The sequence below is a fragment of the Rhineura floridana genome, chromosome 18 (assembly GCF_030035675.1).
Source record: "Rhineura floridana isolate rRhiFlo1 chromosome 18, rRhiFlo1.hap2, whole genome shotgun sequence".
Classification (NCBI taxonomy): domain Eukaryota; kingdom Metazoa; phylum Chordata; class Lepidosauria; order Squamata; family Rhineuridae; genus Rhineura; species Rhineura floridana.
In genome coordinates this window covers 17,687,005-17,706,082 of record NC_084497.1, presented here as the reverse complement: position 1 = coordinate 17,706,082, position 19,078 = coordinate 17,687,005, and the positions used below count along the sequence as shown (strand labels likewise).

Here is a 19,078-nt window from a genome sequence, read left to right as displayed (position 1 = left end):
TCCAAGAGCCAGTAGGCTTTTCCTAACCTTTGGGTCCCCAGATGTTGCTGGACTATAGTTCCCATAATTCCTGTCCACTGGCCATCCTGGCTGCAGCTGATGGGAGTTGCCGTCCAACAATATCCGGGGACCTAAAGGTTGGGAAAGGCTGCATTAAAACACTGAACCCTGGAAAGGTGCATGCACACCTTCATAGCCTGAACTCATCCTGACTCTGCCACGCCCCTGCCGTTGCAGATCGCTCACAGGATCTGTTAAAAAATGTGCCTCTAAGCATTTCAGGTGTCTGTCAGTTACCTCCTGCCCTCACCAACACCTCTATAGAAATGTGTCCTGTCTCAAAATGCTCAGAATCAGTGCAATAGAAAACTCAATATAACCTTTCCTTTAATTTCTTTACACGAAATAGACCTTTATACACCCTTCACAACACCCTGTATACTTTCTTATTTACACCAAACACAGTTGTACATACACACATATATATCTATATATGTATAGGTATATATACACACAGAGAGTAAGAAAATACAGGGCTTTCCCTAGAGCTAAATGTACGTCAAACGTGTCTTTGATCTTTGTATTGCCCTCACTGCAAAACTCTTTTGGTTCCAAAGCCTTGGGCTTACTAGCCTCGCAGAACCCACTTTTGAACACCCAGGTGATAGCCCAGCTTTTTACTGAGCAGAGGGGCAGCTTCCCCGTTAAGATTTCGTTCATCTGGGTCAGGAGTCCAGTTCCAGTTGGTCTTGGTGTTCGCTGGATCTCAACATAAGCTGCTGTTCATAGAAAAGGCTTTTTGCATAGTTGATTTCTTGAGACAGTTTGACTGCAAGGGACTCAGACGTCACATGGACCTACACAAAATAAATTGCACTTTTCAATCAACAGAATAGAAGCTATATTCTGGAAGCAACCTAACCCCTCTGGGTAAAAGTAATGAAAACACACACAGCTAATGGACATGAGTTTATGATTCCACTGAGAAGATTAAGGTGTAAAATGTTGCTGGTCACACACTGTTCAATGTGTTCATTTGTAGTTAATGGTGGATGGAGACAGCAGGATGGTCTTGGAGTTAAACCTTTCTATTTAGAACAGGGATAGACGGACTTCAGGCTTGCAAGATCAAATTGGTGCTTTTTTTTAAAACTAGAACCCCAACCAGGAGCCTCGAGCATAATAGCTCCTTAGGGGTGTGTGTGGACCTAGACTTAGGCTGCATTCAGATGCGGCAAAAACAACAACTACACTTTATCGTTATGGGAGCAAACTGCTGTGAGGCATCAGCTTCTACAGCCTTCCCTCCCCTCCTTCTCCTGCATGGCTGCAAGGAAGGGATCAGAAGCTTTCTCTTCCATTTTTGAGCAACCAGAGTTTAGTGTTGCATCCAGACCCTAAACTGGGGTTAATCGTAAGTACGTTTTTAAAATAAATAAATAAATAAAATAAGGCAGCTTCATAACCTATGGTTGGACTAAGCATGGTTTGTCTGGGTCCAGGTGTCAGAATAAGCTGTGCTTCATCAAAAACTGAAGTTATAAAGCTTCTGATCTTTTTCTCATGGCCTAACTGGAGGAGAGAGGGAGAGTGTGCAAGCTCAAGGCTAGCTGCAGCTCACTCTGGAAGGATAAAATATAGTTTATTATTATATGCTCAGACCAAACATTTGTTTTCACAATCCTTTCACACACACCCCCCCCCCCCAAATCCACTCCTGATGTTTCCTAAGGCACCTTCTGTTTTAAATGCCTGCTGAAAACCTTTCTGTTCCACCAGGCTTATGCAGGCAATTCAGAAGATGTCCTTCTACAATAGCTGACCTTTGTTTTTACTGAATTTTTAATGTTTTTATTGTTTGGGGTTTTTTAAACTTGTAAGCCACTTTGATGTTTTTAATGAAATAGCGGTATACAAATATATATATAAATATAAAAATAAATAAAATTTGTTTCAGCAACTTAATTGAGACGGAAAGGGCACCTTTTCACTGTGTTACTGACAGACAACCCTTGCCAATCGATTGCAAATAACCAGTAGATCTTAGAATGTATGCAGCTAAGTTCTATTCACACCCAAATTGTTTACTGATCCAGTGACTATTACATTCAAGCATTACAAAACCAATTGCTTCATGATCTGCAGATCTTCCAGCATGTTAGCCCTATTATCAACAACAATATTAAAAAACTTAGCAACATTTAAAATAAAAAGGACTGCTATCATTTAAGCATGCTTTCAAAAGAACTGCATCAGATGCGCCAGAAATCTGTTCCAAATGAGGTGCAGTCATGTGTCCCTCATAACCTTGTAAAAGTTACAATACAAATGCATCTGTGCTGTAGTCTTGACAGCACCTGAGCCACATGGGCATAATTTCATAGTCACAGGGTATACCTTGAAAGGGTGCTTCCATTATCATAGAGGGCACGGCATTCACCCTAGCCAGGAAAAAATAAATGCTCTCCTGTACTTTGGCACAGGAAATTTTCTTAAATAAAAGATGCATTCATTGCTGGGGAGGACATTTAATCCTAAAACTGCAGGGGAGCAGAATGATTTGACAAACCTAACAAACTCTGTCAGCATCCAAAATCCTTTGCTTGATCAGAAATTTAGCATGCAAGCTGTTATGCCTATTCAAAGTAGACCCATTGGAAGTAATAGACCTAAGTCAGTCATGCCCGTTGTATTTATTGGGTCTGCTTTGATGCCTTATGTTGCATACATGCCCTTTTTCTACCTTTTCCCCACACCGGATCTGGAATTGTGGTTCCCTGTTGGATGTAAGGAACAGGGACCCAGTAACAGTTCTGCCTAAATCTAAGTAATTTGAATAACTTCTGTTTTTAAGTTCATCACAGACAGGTTCTGAGACTGAAAACAGGAGGTTGTCTCTCTGATTGGTGTCCCTGTTTGCAAAAACAGTAACAAAAACCACCCCCACCCTACATTTGGAAATGAAAGTAAAAATGTTTTCAAGCAAAATCCTACAACCAATAACCTGAGAGTATTGCTCAAAGGCAAAAAGGCCGCATAAGGGGAGGATCTTCCCACTGGTGCACCCTCATTGCAGAATCCCCCCCCCCATTCCCCTAGAGAGGCTCATCCGGTGCCTACGTTATGGTCTTTCCGGTGCCAGGCAACTTTAAGAAAACAATTCTAAGGGCTTTTAATTTCAACTTTATCTTTAGTGCATTTAGATGTGGTCACAAATTGCTGTCTCTTTGTTGTTTATTTTAGATTGTTTTTAAGGATTTTATAGCAGTCAGTTATGCTGTTTTGTTAAAGTTTCATGCTGGTTCTGGCTTTTTATGACATTTATATCAAGACTTTTATGGGCTACATTGTATCTGTGCATTTCATTGTGTTCTGTAAACTGCTCAGAGGACCTTGGGCTGATAGGTGGTTTATAAACGGCACAAATAAAAACAATAAACAAACATCCTCACCATGGGCTTCTGATGAGATGGGCCAGGCATCGATACCCCGCTGCTTGAATTCACAGCTTTCTTTGTCAGCTGTACATAGACCTTCCCGTGGTCCTTTGAGATAAGGCAATGATAGAGATCACCGTACTTGACCTCCAGGAAGATGGCCTCGCGGTCCATCGTGTCCCCACTCTTCAGGAAATAAACAGCTTTGGAGGAAATGATAACACAATAGCTGTCTATGTTCTCCACTGCAATGAAGCTGAAACAAATAAACAAACAAACCAGGAAGCAAAATCAGTGCCTTGCTTGCTAGACTTTCGTGTTTTAAAAATGAAATCTGGCATTGAACAAATTTGCTACTAGAAGAATCCCGGAGTACACATCAGCTACTGGGATGCATTTTAATCTCACCCAAAGCAATCAGAGAACACAACAAGAGTTAGGAAGGCAGGATTTGTTTAGCACAGGCTTGTAAAGAGACCGCTGATCTTTCCTGAAAGGTGTTTCTGTGTGTCAGGATAAATCAATGTGGGACTTAAGTCTCCTCCTACAAACTCAGGTAGCATGAGTCTGCCATTTTGGAAATTATTAATAACTAATTAATAATCAATAATTAATCATAATGCACATGCTTAGTCCAGTGCTGAGTCAGCTGCCAGTACCCGTGAATTATGTCTTCTTTTGTACTTAGCTACCTATTTTATTTGGGTGGACTGCCTTTTTCTGTGGTCTTTCGGGTATGAAGGGTTATTGTGTAATCATCTGAATCACCTTGGCTGTGACAGCTAGGATGCTTACCTTCTTGTATATAACCTGGGGCTATGTCATGTGGAATCTGGAAAAATATTCATCCTTCATAATTTCCCTGCTATTAATCTCCGAGGAGGAAAATGACTGAACACCTTCTGAAAGCATTTTATTCTCAAGCCTATTCCTATACGTGCTTGCTGGGAAGCAAGTCTAGCTGAGAACAGCAGGGCTCATTTCCAAGGAGGCTGTGCGCAGGACTGCAGATTTAACACCAAGATCAGAAGTCTGGCATCAAACCTAAGCACAGCTAACCTGGGAGTGAGCAAGCATCATTGAAAACGATGAGATTCACTTCAAAGTAAACAGGCATAGGATTTGAATGCATGTGTCATTTGCGGCTACAAATTTTGGGGGTGGGATTTTGGTTTGGTTTTCCCCTTATTGGAGAATGGGAAAAATACTGTGTGGAGTAACGTTCAGATAAAAAATATTAACATTATCTGTCCCTCTGTGGTTTATTTCATTTTCTCTTAGTCCTCTAACCTTGGAAAATTACAGTTTTATTAAGGGTGCTAGAAATCCCCAGTCTTACAGAACTACAATTCCCAACATTTCCCACCTAAAAGAGAACATCTTAATATGTTTTAAGTGCATGGTGCAGCTATGCGTACTCTCTGGAACTACCTGCTAATGGATATTAGGCAGCTGCCTTTGTTGTACTGCTTGACACTTGCTCAAACCTTTTTCGCTTAGGCAGGCCTACCCACACATGCAAGTCTATCATTGTATATTTGTTTTTAAAACTGCTGATTTGATCTATTTTCACTAATAGACAGAAAACCTTGCAGTTTAAGAATGTACCTATAGCCTACAGATATTTCTATCAAACTTTAAAAAGCAGGGAAATTGGGCAGCTATAGCAAATGCACCAGGGGAGCAAGAGACCTTATCTCCTCTCTGAGATATTGGACTGCCCTATAAATTTGTCAAAATGCAAACACAATTTGGGTTGGTCTTTCACAGTCCAATCCACTTCCTGTGTAGCTTGGAAGAATTTGGTAACATGTGCCTCTGAGCATATGGTGAGCGGTGGCAACACCTGCCATCTCCAAAGATGGAGAATTACATTTTTGTAAGTTTGTTGGAGTTCTTACTTTGCTTCTTTTCTATGTTACTACTGTTTCTATAGGGAATCTAACCTAGAAAATTATATTTCTCTCATTATTCATCCTAGAAATCTGTATCAAATTTATTTTTATTAATTTCAAAGCCTTTTTATTGGTCGATGCCATGTGATGGTGAAGACAGCCTTTTTTGTTTCAAACTGGAGATTACACTCTATTTCTATTTTGGGCGCATTAACAGTTGAATCTGAAAATGCAGTTTGATGTAAAATAGATGGATGCTACTTAAGCAATGACTCTAGCTGTTGGAAAAACAAACTTGGCCTGCCCAAGATGCAAGGAAATAAGAGTCTCCCAACAACTCTCAGCACCTTTCACAAACTACACTTCCCAGGATTCACTGGGAGAAGCCATGACTGTTTAAAGTGGAATAAATGTCTGGTATGGGTGTGGCCCTGATTAGCCAAGTCAAACAGCTCTTAGTCTGGTTTTTAGAACACTGACAGTTGATTCTTACTAAGCATGCCTGCGATATGATAGACTCTTATCTTATAGTCTGGGTTCAAGTGTAATTTTTGGACCATAAACACAGCAGCTGGGAGTCTGGACTAAGTCTGGCTTTTAGAACACTGTTGGTTCTTACTGAGCATGTCCAACATTATCACTGAGTTCAAGCCAAAATTTCTTAATCAGCCAGGCATTTTTTTAACTTTTAAACTGCAGAAGCTGAAGGTCAGAGTATGGGGCAAGGTCACTAATAGGATTATAAGTACTCTGTGAACATGGTTGATTTTTAATCAATTTCAACAGATTATGAGAACTCTGACAGAAAAAGTCCCAAAGGGGTCTGTTTTTTTCTCTCTCTTTTTACACTTTGAACTCTTAAGATATCACAAATTGTGCACCATGGTTCCTGAGATCAAGGACCAGGTTTTTGTCTATGTCTGGATACTTTCGGACACTATTCTGAATCAAAATGGTAGACTGGACATTTTAAAACCGCACTCATTTCAATACAACATTGGTGTTTTTTTAGAATTCCCAAGGAATGCCAGGTACAAGGCTGCTTAGTAGATAAATAAAATGCCTCAAGTGTCCTGGGAATTTGGGTAAGGGTCAAAACCATATCCCAAAGCCAGGGTTAGAAATAAGAGAGAATCTTTGGCTTGCACAAATTTACTGTATCACCCTGCAGAAGTCAGATATGAGACAACCCTACATTCTCTCCCCTCCAAGCCTACATCATGATCGTTGCTCTGCCTTGTTTTCACCAGAATCAAAAACACTCTAAACAATGTTTTGTTAAACAGAGATGGCATGACCACAGATTCAGTGAGTTTTCTAGTAAATGTGGGATGAGTGTGACAGTTTTAAAAAACTGTCTTACATAAAAGGTACTTTCCCTGAGCTAAAGATCCAACTACATAGTTACTGTGGTGAACTCAGCAGAGGTTTTCCAGTTCTTCAGAGATACCTGGAGTGGTAGATGTAGCATGCGCTCCTGGGACAAGCTGTGTGCAATGCAACTCTGAATATTGTTATCCTATCAGAGCTTGGAAAAGTTACTTTTTTGAACTACAACTCCCATCAGCCCCAGCCAGCATGTGCTGGCTGGGGCTGATGGGAGTTGTAGTTCACAAAAGTAACTTTTCCAAGCTCTGCAAAAGGGAGGAGGAAAACCTTTGGAGATTAGGGCAGCAAGCCAATACACATTTCCCTGAGAGTAAGTTCCACTGAATCCAATGCAGCTTACTTCTGAGTAGACATACTGGATTGCAGCCTCGATGGATCAGGCATGCAAGAGAGGAAATTCTCTGGGGTTGCGTATTCTTCTGATACAAACAACAGGAGAACATCCATTTACACTTGGGGCTGCAGAAACTGAAGATCAAACTGTAAGATGTCACTTCATGTCTACACATGCTATTCTGTAGGTACAATAGGTTTACTGCAGGATAATGTGCCTTGCCTAAAGAGAAGCCCATTGCAGATTCTAATAAGGAGGCTTCAACAATCAATCTGCCAGAGGCTTTCTCAAGTCCCTTTTAGAGATCAGCAGGTGGCCTGAGACAATATGCCTGGCATATGGTAGTGCTTAAGGTTGCGGAAGTTTAAAAACCACCTTCCTGTGGCAGTAGCTGTAACTAGCCAAGTGCAAAAACAAAACAAAACTTCAGCCACGCCCTGATCTCCGTTAAAAAAAGAAAGGGAAGAAAGGGATGGAAAATGTTGTGCTAAAACGGGCAATCGGGCTCAACATGGTCCGTGAGCCCTCTGAGCACAAGAGAAGCCTTGGCAAGGGTATTTGCTGGAAAATCCGTAGCAAAGGCTCCGTTTTGTTCTACGCCTGAGTCACACATTGTTGTGCATTTTTGCTTGCTGACACATGTCTTTTCCCCTCCAGGATCAATTGCCAACCCTTCTGGTGAACCCTGAAGACTGTTTGCGCTGGCTCTCTCCAGCCCCACCCTTCCCAAAGCCCTACATTTCAGCAATTTTTTTTAAAAAAACATAGGAATAAAAAAACCACTGGTTTTAAATAAAATAAAAACCAAAACCAACACACAGTCCCATGGAACAAAGTGGAAGCAATAAGGACTAAGGAGAATTTATGGCTCTTCTACATCCCCCCTCCAAAAAAAACCCCTTACATCAGGAACTAATGTAATTACACAACATTTTCCAGAAGTGAAACAGTGGGCCTAGCTGAGAATAAAAAAATGTGGAAACGTTTAGCAAGAACAGCAGAGCAAGGTATTAAAACCCTCTGTTTTATGGATTTAACTCTGAAGAAAATATGCAGATCATTGGAGACTTTCAATCATTTTTTTTTAAAAAAAAAAACAAGACGGGGGAAGAAAACACATCAGTTTGCACAAGGCTTCCCACGAGAAGAATGGGTGCTGATTTCTTTATTGGGATGCCCAAAGAAAGGGTTCTGGCAAGTAAGCCATCTGGAAAGTGGAGAGGGCTCTGGCTTGTAGTCCATTTCACTCATCAGTGGGGGTAAAAAGTAAACCATGCCCAATCAAGCGAAAGGCTACGCTGAGGAAGCATCGTGGCTTAGAGACAGAACACCTGCTTTGCATGCAGAAGGCCTCGGGTTCATCTGCAGGTAGGGCTGGGAACGTCCCCTACCTGAAACCTGGAAGAGCTGCTGCCAGTCAGTGTAGACAATACTGAACAAGGGTCTGACTCAACGTAAGGCAGCTTCCTATGTTCCTAAAGCCAAAGGGGCGAGGGGGAATGCTGGGAACAGATCAGGGAGGATGTAACTGCCTTCAAGTCGATCCTGACTTATGGCGACCCTATGAATAGGGTGTTCATGGTCAGTGGTATTCAGAGGGGGTTTCCCGTTGCCTCCCTCTGAGGTTGAGAGGCAGTGACTGGCCCAGATCAGGGAGATCCCAGTCAAATCTTTGCTCGGCCATGACATTCGCTTGGTGATCCAAGGTCATAGAAATATCGAAAGCTACCTTAGGCCAATGCTCCATTGGGCAAAATAACTTCCATACCAAGAACAGCCAACGTGGTGCCCTCCAGATATCGCCGGAATTCAGCCCCCCATCGTCCTTGACCATTATCCATGTTGGCTGAGGCTGGTATTCCAGCAGCATTTGAAGGGTACCACATTGGCGGTGGCTCTCCAGAGTTTTCAGCAGGAGTCTTTCCAGCCCTACTGCTACGCCAGGGATTGAACCTGGGGGCTTTTTGTGTGTAAACCACATCCTCTGCCACTGACCTAAGGCTCTTCCTCCAAAGGGTCTGTCATTATCTCACATCCTAGCCAACCTCTTAGGGTTGTTGTGAGGAAAACACACTGAGCTCCTTGAATAAAAAGGGAGGATTTAGGCTGCAATCCAATACACACTTACCTGGGAGTAAGTCCCATTGAACCCAGTGGACCTTACTTCTGAGAAGACATGTTTTGGATTGCAGCCTTAGTCCCCAGTAACTTACTGACCACAGTCACACCATACATTTATTCCACTTATTCCACTGAGTTGTTAGGAGGAGATCCCTATTCCCTTCACAGAGCTACAATTCCAGAGTTCCATGGGAAGAGGGACTGACTGTTAAACCACTCTAGCAAATTGTAGCTCTGTGAGGAGAACAGGGGTCTCCTAACAACTCTCAGCATCCTTCACAAACTACACCTCCCAGGATTCTTTGGGGAAGCCATGACTGGTTAAAGTGGAATAATAATTGAATAAACGTACAGTGTGAATGTGGCCATTCTCTACTAGAAGGAAAACATGACCACCAACCCCCACCCCAAAGCATGTTTTGATGCCTTGCCTTCACAGCTTGATCTGAGGTGTGTATGTTTGAGACAGAGGGTGTGACGGAGGGATATCATACATGCCCATGACACCCTCGCAACATGACCACAGAATGAGCAGGAACTCACTCTGCTAACCATGAAGAGCTTTCCAAATTTTGGACAAAACTTAACGGAACCTTGTCCAGTGACATCTCCAAGGATTTGTGGTTCACTCACAGTTGGGGAGGAAAGAGTCTCTTTGCTGTGCCTTCATCCCACAGAAGACGACAATTTAAGGCCACAAATTGAGACATGTAAAAAAGGAGAGGAGGAAGGATGCTCCGATTTTTGCATATTCAGAACTGGTGCTCGATCTCTTACAGGCTCTTCCTTCCTGTTCATTGTCTTTCAAGCCAAAACGTTTCAGTGGATGCTCCAGTGAAAATCATCTTAAATTTATACCCCGCCTTTTGATTTGTCTATAGTCAGATACACTTTATAGGGCAGGATTGTGTGAACTGGATTAAGAGACAGAACGGGGTGAGGAGAGGACGATTATGATAGAGTCCATCAGGGAGAAGAAGTGACCTTGGGGGAAAAAATTTTGCATCTGTTTTCATCTTGAGAAAAGAGGGGCAACAATAATGTGCTACAAGACAAAGCTGTTGCGGTTCGCTCTCTCTGGACTATAAACCGCACAAAGGCATTTAAAGAGAACCCGGGGGGGGGGAGGGAGGGAGGGAAGAGACATTCTAGATGGCTTCCAGACGAACTACTGAAGGCAAAGTGAGTTTGTGCTTGTCTCTGTTTCCCAGGAATGCAGTTATATAATGTCAGCAGAGCAAACTAGCCTAGTGCTTACAACTCATCCTGAATGTTCTCTGTCAGCTTTAGGAGCAGCTCTTGTCCTTCTGCCTGGCTCTCCAAATATCGAGGCAGGAGTCCTTGTGGTCCCCTGCAACACCGTGGCTTCCTCACTCTTTCAGCTTGTGTCCTGTCAATCATAAACAAGACAATGTTTATTAGTAGTAGTAGCAGCAGCAGTGATTTCATCTTGTTAAATCAATCAGGCCTCATCTGCACTATATATTTAAAGCAGTATCATACCACTTTAAGCATCCATGGCTTCCCCCAAAGAATCCTGGGAACTATAGCTTGTTAAGGGTCCTGAGAGTTGTTAGGAGAGATGCCCCTATTCACCTCACAGAGCTACAATTTCCAGTGTGATTTAGCAATCAACCCGTCTTCCCCGCTCTGTGAGGGGAATAGGGATCTCCTAGCAACGCTCAGCAACCTCAACAGAAAACAATTCACAGGATTCTTCGGAGGAAGCCACGGCTGTTTAAAGTGGTGTGATACTACTTGAAATGTGTAGTGGAGATGGGGCCTCGGTCAGTCCATTTATTTGCTAAAAAAAACAGTGACCATCACAAAGATACATACATACACACAGCCTTGAGGTACATTCGTGGTCCCCAGCTCATTGGGACTCATGTTGTACAATGAAATTTTTGCTTAATTGGCCCGCTGAGGCAAACACAAAAAGCGTGGGTTGCATCCAATGTTTGTCCTACTTAGAGTAGACCCACTGACATTGATGAACACGACTAACTTAGGTTCATTAATTTCAATCAGTCTAAATAGGACTTAGCTGGATACAACCCCTTATACGTGGTAGTTTATCCCCCATCCATCAGCAAATAATGCTTCTACTTACTATTGAGGAAGAAAACTCCCTGAAGAACTACTTCATTTATTCATTCATTTATTTATTTGGGAAATCTATCACTAAGAGAATTATACCATACGTAACAAACATTCATTCATTCACAGACAACATTCCCCACCCCTCTCTGGCCGCAATCGCCACGACAATTTGCAAGCGACTTATCAGTCACTTTACACAGACGTCTCAAAGCAACTTATAAAATAAAGATATAATATACAATGCAAAGATTTTGAAGCCTGTTTTAAAAAGGTAATGAAAAGCTAAACCAATGGCAGATAAGATTCCTGCACATCCCCAGCTTCCCATCGCAAGTGGGTGATCAGTCCCTTGAAAGCTGAGCTCATGATGGCACATACACCACCGACTTCAATGTATGGGTTGTCTCCAACTAAGTCCTATTCAGAGCAGACCCACTGAAATTAAGGAACCAAAGTTAGCCATGTCCATTGACTTAAATGACTGCGCTGAGTAGCACTAGCGCAGGATGCAACCCTATGTATTTCATTTGGAAACTAAAAGTTGTATTCAATGCTAGTCCTATTCACAGTAAATCCACTGAATAATAATAATGATAATATTTTATTTATTGGTCGCCTATCTGTCCAGGTTAGTGGACTCTCTAGGCGACTTACAATAACAAAAAGCAAGTGGAGGTGGTGATCCCACAGCAGCAGCAGCAGACTCTCCTTCCCTGGGCGGCGATGTTCTCTTCCTGCAGGCCCTGGGTCTCCCAGGCCACCCCAGCCAGCCGGCTTATGTATCCCTCCAAAGAGGGACAGGTGGTAGCAATCAGTCCCAGCTGGCTGGGTACCTGGGGCCTGGTCCTGCAGGATGCAGGTCTGCCAGGCAGAAGTCCCACAGGAAAGGGTGGTGGAGGTGGTGATCCCACAGCAGCAGCAGCAGACTCTGCTTCCCTGGGCGGCGATGTTCTCTTCCTGCAGGCCCTGGGTTAATCTACATGACTAAGATCCATTAATTTCAATGGCTCTGCTCTGAGCAGATGTTAGCTGGATACACCCCTATGGGCAGTTTGGACCATAAACACAATCTCTGTAAAATAGGCCACTCTTACTCCCATTTTACAGATGAAGAGCTGAGGCAGGAACTTGAGCAAAGTCCCAGGGTGAGCCTCTGCCAAGGACGCACCAGAGGAAAGCAAATCAGGGGGCAGAGGCTCTGGCCTTCAGCCCACCACAGAGTAAACGGCAGCACCAAACACTGTCTTGGATCAACAGCACATCTTGGGGTAGTCAAAACATTTATTTATTTCAGATGTTTATATAACCCCCTTCATCCTATTTAGGATTTCAGGGTGGCACTCGGTCAACTGCGTCACAATATAAATGCAACAACAAAACAGATTAAAAACTCTAAAACACGTTAAAACGATTGGGCGAAGGAGAATGTGAGTGTTCTTGGCCTCGCATCAAGTGCTAGGAGAGCCTCTTTAAAGAGGGCATTCCATTAACTGGGACATCACTAAAGGGCCTTTCCTTTGTTAAGTAGCACAACTGTTACAAAGAAGGCAAATGTAGACACTTAGCAGAAGATCGTGAAGCCCAGGCACCAATTTCATGTATTTATTTCAATGCAAAGGAAACAATGCAAATGAAAAATGTACTTAATTAAGCAGTGGCAGCTGGTAAGTCCATGTCAGTGGGGCAGCGGAATCTGCTCTGAGTTTCGAGTCTGAACTTTTGGCACCTTGAACAGCTGCTTGACAGCTCGGACTAAAACTCAGAGTGGATTCCACTGCCCCACTGGCATGGACCCACCAGCTGCTGCTGCCCATCTGATGGAGCGAAAGAGAGATGAACAAATCCTGCACTGTACTGGAGTTCTTTGGCATAAGCCTCTTGGCAACAGCACAGAAGATTGACCAGCTCCTTGCAGATGTTTCCTCCAGAGGGTAGTATCCTTCTCTCAGACCTTGGCAGCCCCCCTTCCCTTTTAGCAACGCAGGTTGTGGCTGTGAAGCATACAGGGCCCTTGTTCATCAAATACATTCTCTCTCCCCCCTCTCTAAAATGTGGCTACATCTATGGGAGTTTCCCCTTCACCGAATAAAAATGTGTCACTAAGCTGAGAGTTAATAAGTCATGAACTATATTACCACTAGGAATGGGAAATTGAACTCTGTTCATATTTAAAGGCGGGCCCACCTAATACACACTTTCTGAAACAATGCAAAAACTGGAACACAGCGGACATTCAAAATTTGCACTTCTACAAATTTTGCAATGCAGCCGCTGCAACCAAATAACGTGTTTGAAAATGCATATATATGAGAGGGAAGCGTGCGTAAAAATGCATTATTTTAAGTGGAAGCGTGCATAAGAATTGCATATATTTGTTAAGACAACACACAAAATGCAGGATGTTGGGGGAAACGCATTCTAAAATGTGTATTTCAGGAGACATTGTGCACTAAAATGCTAGCGCATTTGCTGCAAAAATGTGAAAAACTGGATTTAAGACAGAAGAAATGAGAAATACAAGTTTAATAAATAAATAAAGAGAACTAAAACTGAGAAATTCCTCCATCCCTCATTACCACCACCCACACTTCTGTAGCCTTCCCCCCCCCCCATCTCTGGCTTCCTTTCTTGAGAGTCTCTTACATCATAGGTGTATAGATGCATTAAAAAAAGGGGGGGCAGGTGCATTCTCCCCTAAAGCAACGCAAATCCTGTAACAAGGAAAACAGAATTCTGCAGCCTGCATAAATTATCCAACGTTTGTGTTTTGCATAATTTATTTTGGGAATTGAGGCCTGGTCTAAACATGCAGCATGCTGATCTATGCACACAACAGAGTGGGCTATATATTATTTATCACATTTGTCCGTTGCTTACTACATTACAATGTCTCAAAGGGACTGACAATTGTAAAAACACTTATACAAAAGTTTTAACACGTCAAAAGAATAAAAACGACATTATTTGCTGCAAGTGCTCATCCTGCAATATGATCAAAAGGATAAATCCCATCCCACCCTACTCAAAGATGAACACTACAACAGGCCAGGGTACGATCATACCATATGATCCCAGGTAAAAAAAAACAATGCCTGGGTAAACATATAAATCGCTATATTCCAATGCTCCTTTGAACGTTTTCCCAAGTTTCCTCAAGTAAATCTCCAAGAAAATATCCCCGCACCAGCCCCACCACAAGAAAGGCCTAGCCCAGACCATTTCCTGATGAGCTAGTTTTCTACCTACATGGAGCTGGATTTTTTCCAGCGTGAAGGAACCACTCAAATATGGATCCCCACCACATGCAAAATGTAGTGGTAGCCCACTAACTCTCTTATCATCTCACTCTTCTGCATTTGCAATTCTGAGTAACTCTTTTGAGGCTTCTTCAGGGCCAAGCAAGTACATTTTCAAGCATCTATTTGTCATTTTCACAAATATATTCATTTCTGCTTCCCTCTAACATGCATGTATTTGTAAATATTGCTTGGTTGGAAAACTGCATTGCAAAATTTGGAGAAGCGTGAATTTCGAAGGGTGGATGTGTTTCGGTGTTTGTATTGTTTCAAGAAAGCGCAAACTCCATCATTTCAACTTTAAATGCAAACTGAATTGAATTTCTCCCCCATCCCTACCTCCAGATGAGTACAAAACACTGGGCGGGTCATAAGTGTTCAGGAATACTCTCCATTCCAATGCAAGCCTTGTTCCCCTTAAATCCAGAGTTCCATTCTCATTCAATGGATGAGGGGCATCCTGGAGAGAGCTCTTCAGACTGCTTTTTAAAGAGCCTTGCTTCCCAGCTTGGATGGATCTATTTGCTGAGGAGAGGACGACACCAACAGAGCAGCCCCACCCCAAAAGCCTACTGAAGGCACCTCTCCATCAAAAGATTTCCTGTCTCCCTGTTACTCTTTCTTTCGGCGATGCTCGACCTGGTAATAACAGGAAGCTGCCTTAGACTGAGCCAGATCGTTGGTCCATCTAGATCAGTATTGTCCACATTGACTGGCAGCAATTTCAGGCAGGATTCTCTCACAGCCCTACCTGGTGATGTCAGGGATTGAACCTGCACAAAGAGCTGATGATCTACCACTGAGCTATTACCCTAAGGATAATAGTAATAATGATAATGATGATGATAAAAATCTAATCATGACAAGGACAAGGTCAGCTGCCTTCGAAATTATGTCCTGCTACTGCTAACATGAATTACATTAATTGGTGCAGGCCATCAGCATTTTGGCAAATTGGCCTGTTTGGTCTGGACAGCAAGCAACATTCCACACTATTTGATTTTTTTTTTTAATCTACGATTCGTTCTGCTGTCTCAAGTTACATTCTGCAAATAACAAGCAACACTGACATTCAAAAAGTTGAAAATCTGAACAGCAGAACGAAGGTGGTTGTTGCCCACATCTGTGTTGCATTAAACTCAACACATTTGCTGATTCACTTTTCGCAGCGCACAAAAGCCAACACAGGGGAGAAATGCCCTCATGTCTACCCATCACAGGCGGGAACAGTGTCACTCAACGAAGGCAGGAGAAGACAGAGGGCATCAGGAGGCTGAGCAGAGCGAGACAGATCGCCACCGTTGTTCAAGGTCATGGTTGACACCTGAGAGGCTTTGCTCTAAGAGGTGATTCTAGATCAAAAGCACTTCCATTATTTGACTCCTGCAAGCAACAGGTTATGAAAACAAGCCACACTGTTGGGGCACGTTCAGAGCTCTAGCATGCGAAGCCATTCCAGACACCACTGGATGCCTAGTCAACAGATTCATGAACATGGGACAAGTCCAGGCCAAGTAGAGACTGTTGCTTGGGAGGTGCAGGTATTTTGATTGATATCCTGCCCTTCCTCCCAGCAGGAGCCCAGGGCGGCAAACAAAAGCACTAAAAACACTTTAAAATGTCATAAAAACAGACTTTAAAATACATGAAAACAAAATAACTTTAAAAACATTTTTTTAAAAAAGCTTTGAAGACATCTTTAAAAAAAGGTTTAAAAACATATTAAAAAGCAATTCCAACACAGACACAGACTGGGATAAGGTCTCAACTTGAAATGCTTGTTGAAAGAGGAAGGCCTTCAACAGGCGCCAGAAAGCTAACAGAGATGGCGCCTGTTTAATATTTAAGGGGAGGGAGTTCCACATGGTAGGTGCCGCCACACTAAAGATCTGTTTCCTATGTTGTGCAGCATGGACCTCCTGATAAGATGGTATCTACAAGAGGTCCTCACCTGCAGAGCGCAGTGATCGACTGGGTATAAAAGGGGTAAGACGGTCTTTCAGGTATCCTGGTCCCGAGCTGTATAGGGCTTTGTATACCAAAAGTAGAACCTTGAACTTGGCCCGGTAGCAAATGGGCAGCCAGTGCAATTCTTTCAGCTGTGGGGAGACATGTTGGCGATACCCTGCCCCAGTGAGCAGTCTCACCACCGCATTTTGCACCAGCTGCAGCTTCCGGACCAACCTCAAGGGCAGCCCCATATAGAGCACATTACAATCATCCAGCGTGGAGGTTATCAGTGTGTGGACAACAGTGGTCAGGCTATCCTGATCCAGAAACAGCCACAGCTGTCTTACCAGCCAAAGCTGGTAAAAGGCACTCCTAGCCACTGAGGTCACCTGGGCCTCTAGCACCAAAGATGGATCTAGGAGCACCCCCAGATTACAGACCTGCTCTTTCAGAGGGAGTATGAGCCCATCCAAAGCAGGCAACTGACCAATTATCTGAACTCAGGAACCACCATCCCACAGGGCCTCCATCTTGCAAGGATTCAGACTCAGTTTATTGGCTCAGGTATGTTGAGGTTCATGGTACAGCAGTGCTGCTAGGCCATACTGCATCTCATAGAATCATAGAATAGTAGAATTGAAATGGGCCAATAAGGCCATCAAGTCCAACCCCCCGCTCAGTGCAGGAATCCAAATCAACACATTCCTGACAGATGGCTGTCCAGCTGCCTCTTGAATGCCCCCAGTGTCGGAGAGTCCACTACCTCTCTAGGTCATTGGTTCCATTGTTGTATGGCTCTAACAGGATGTTTTTCCTGATGTTCCTGTTTCCTGATGTTCAGTTGTAATCTGGCTTCCTGCAACTTGAGCCAATTATTCCATGTCCTGCACTCTGGGATGGTCGAGAAGAGATCCCGGCCCTCCTCTACGTGACAACCTTTCATGTACTTGAAAAGTACAATCATAGCTCCCCTCAGTCTTCTCTTCTCCAGGCTAAACATGCCCAGTTCTTTCAGTCTATCCTCTTAGGGTTTGGTTCCAAGTCATTCTTGTTGCCCTCCTCTGAACCTGTTCCACTTTGTCAGCATCCTTCTTGAAGTGCAGAGAGCAGGACTGGACGCAGTACTCAAGATGAGGCCTAACCAGTGCTGAATAGAGGGGAAATGAGGCCTAACCAGTGCTGAATAGACGGAAACTAATACTTCATGCGATTTGGAAACTATACTTCTGTTAATGCAGCCTAATATAGCATTTGCCTTTTTTGCAGCCACATCACACTGTTGGCTCATATTCAGCTTGTGATTAACGACAATTCCAAGATCCTTCTCACATGTCGTACTGCTGAGCCAAGTATCCCCCATCTTATAACTGTGCATTTGGATCCTTTTTCCTAAGTGTAGAACTTTGCATTTATCCCTGTTGAATTTCATTCTGTTGTTTTCAGCCCAACACTCCAGCCTATCAAGCTCCCTTTGAAATTTGTTTCTGTCTTCCACGGTATTAGCTATGCCCCCCAACTTTGTATCATCTGCAAATTTGATAAGCATGCTTTGTACCTCCTCATCCAAGTCGTTAACAAAAATGTTAAAGAGCATTAACATTGTTAAATGTTTTAACATTGATAAACATGTTAAAGAGTTAAAGAGTCTCCTCCCTCCCACCACTGCACGGAGATCCATCCCCAAATATGCTCTTTGTAGCCTATGCTACCTTTGGTTGCCGCTAAGAAGCAGCTTCTGCCATCCATCCATTCTCACAAAGGAGAGCGGCCACAGTCCAACCTCTTTCAGTCGAACAACCGGCAAGATGCAAAGCATTTGGATGATCTAGGAGGGAGTTTTAAACGAGGAACATCAACCATGTGGGTGAGTTCTGCATTCGTGCGTTTTCAAGAAGCTTAATCCCGTTGTCATCCTCATCCAACCTTAAATATGGCCCAAGGCTTCTTCTGGAAGGATGCACCAGAGTTCAGCTCAGTCGCACCTGGTGAAAGTGTGTGGATGGCTGCATCCAATGAAGAAAGAAGGGAAGGCAAACTGTTTAAAATCTTGACCTCTGATCCTAGAAGTTACAAGAATGCTGCTAAGGGGAAGACCTATGTGGCCAGAGCTGCCCTGTCCTAGACGTTGTCACCTGCAATGCTCCTGGATTTGAATAGGGGTGGGGGGAGAAAAGAGTGCTTTAGGTGAGAGAACGGTGAGAGATCAGCTGCAACTTTAAGAACTATAACTTTAAAAGAAGTTGTGCCTGAGCTTCCTTTTGCCTCCTCCCTCCCATTCTTTTTTCCTTGTATGCCATGTCTTTTTCTTTTCTTTTTTTTAAAGATTGTGAGCCTGACACAGGAGGGGCCTTCTCAGAAGGGATTTTTGAAAGCTGCTCCAAGAGACTTCTGGCTAAGAAGTGGAGTAAATAAATAAATACAACAAGCAATTGATGAATAATTAAGATGGCCTTCCTTTTACTTGTGGGTTTCCTTTGAAGCCTAGTAATTCAGCACCAAAATACAGCTCAAAGGTACCCAGTGGAAGTGTATGGATGTCTATCTCCAAGAAAG

General features: G+C 43.2%; 1 protein-coding gene across 8 annotated transcripts in view; it reads right to left on the bottom strand.

Moving 5' to 3' along the window:
• Positions 1 to 370: 370 nt before the first annotated feature.
• Positions 371 to 19,078, bottom strand: part of VPS13D (vacuolar protein sorting 13 homolog D) — a 191,541-nt gene continuing 172,833 nt past the window's right edge. For all 8 annotated transcript variants that reach the window (XM_061602192.1, XM_061602194.1, XM_061602191.1 and 5 more), the window contains 3 exons: positions 10,435 to 10,566; positions 3,453 to 3,693; positions 371 to 857 (listed from right to left, as the gene is read on the bottom strand). In XM_061602192.1, coding sequence (XP_061458176.1) covers positions 726 to 857; positions 3,453 to 3,693; positions 10,435 to 10,566 — 505 coding nt within the window. In that variant the 3' untranslated portion in view covers positions 371 to 725. The remainder of the gene's footprint in view (positions 858 to 3,452; positions 3,694 to 10,434; positions 10,567 to 19,078) is intronic.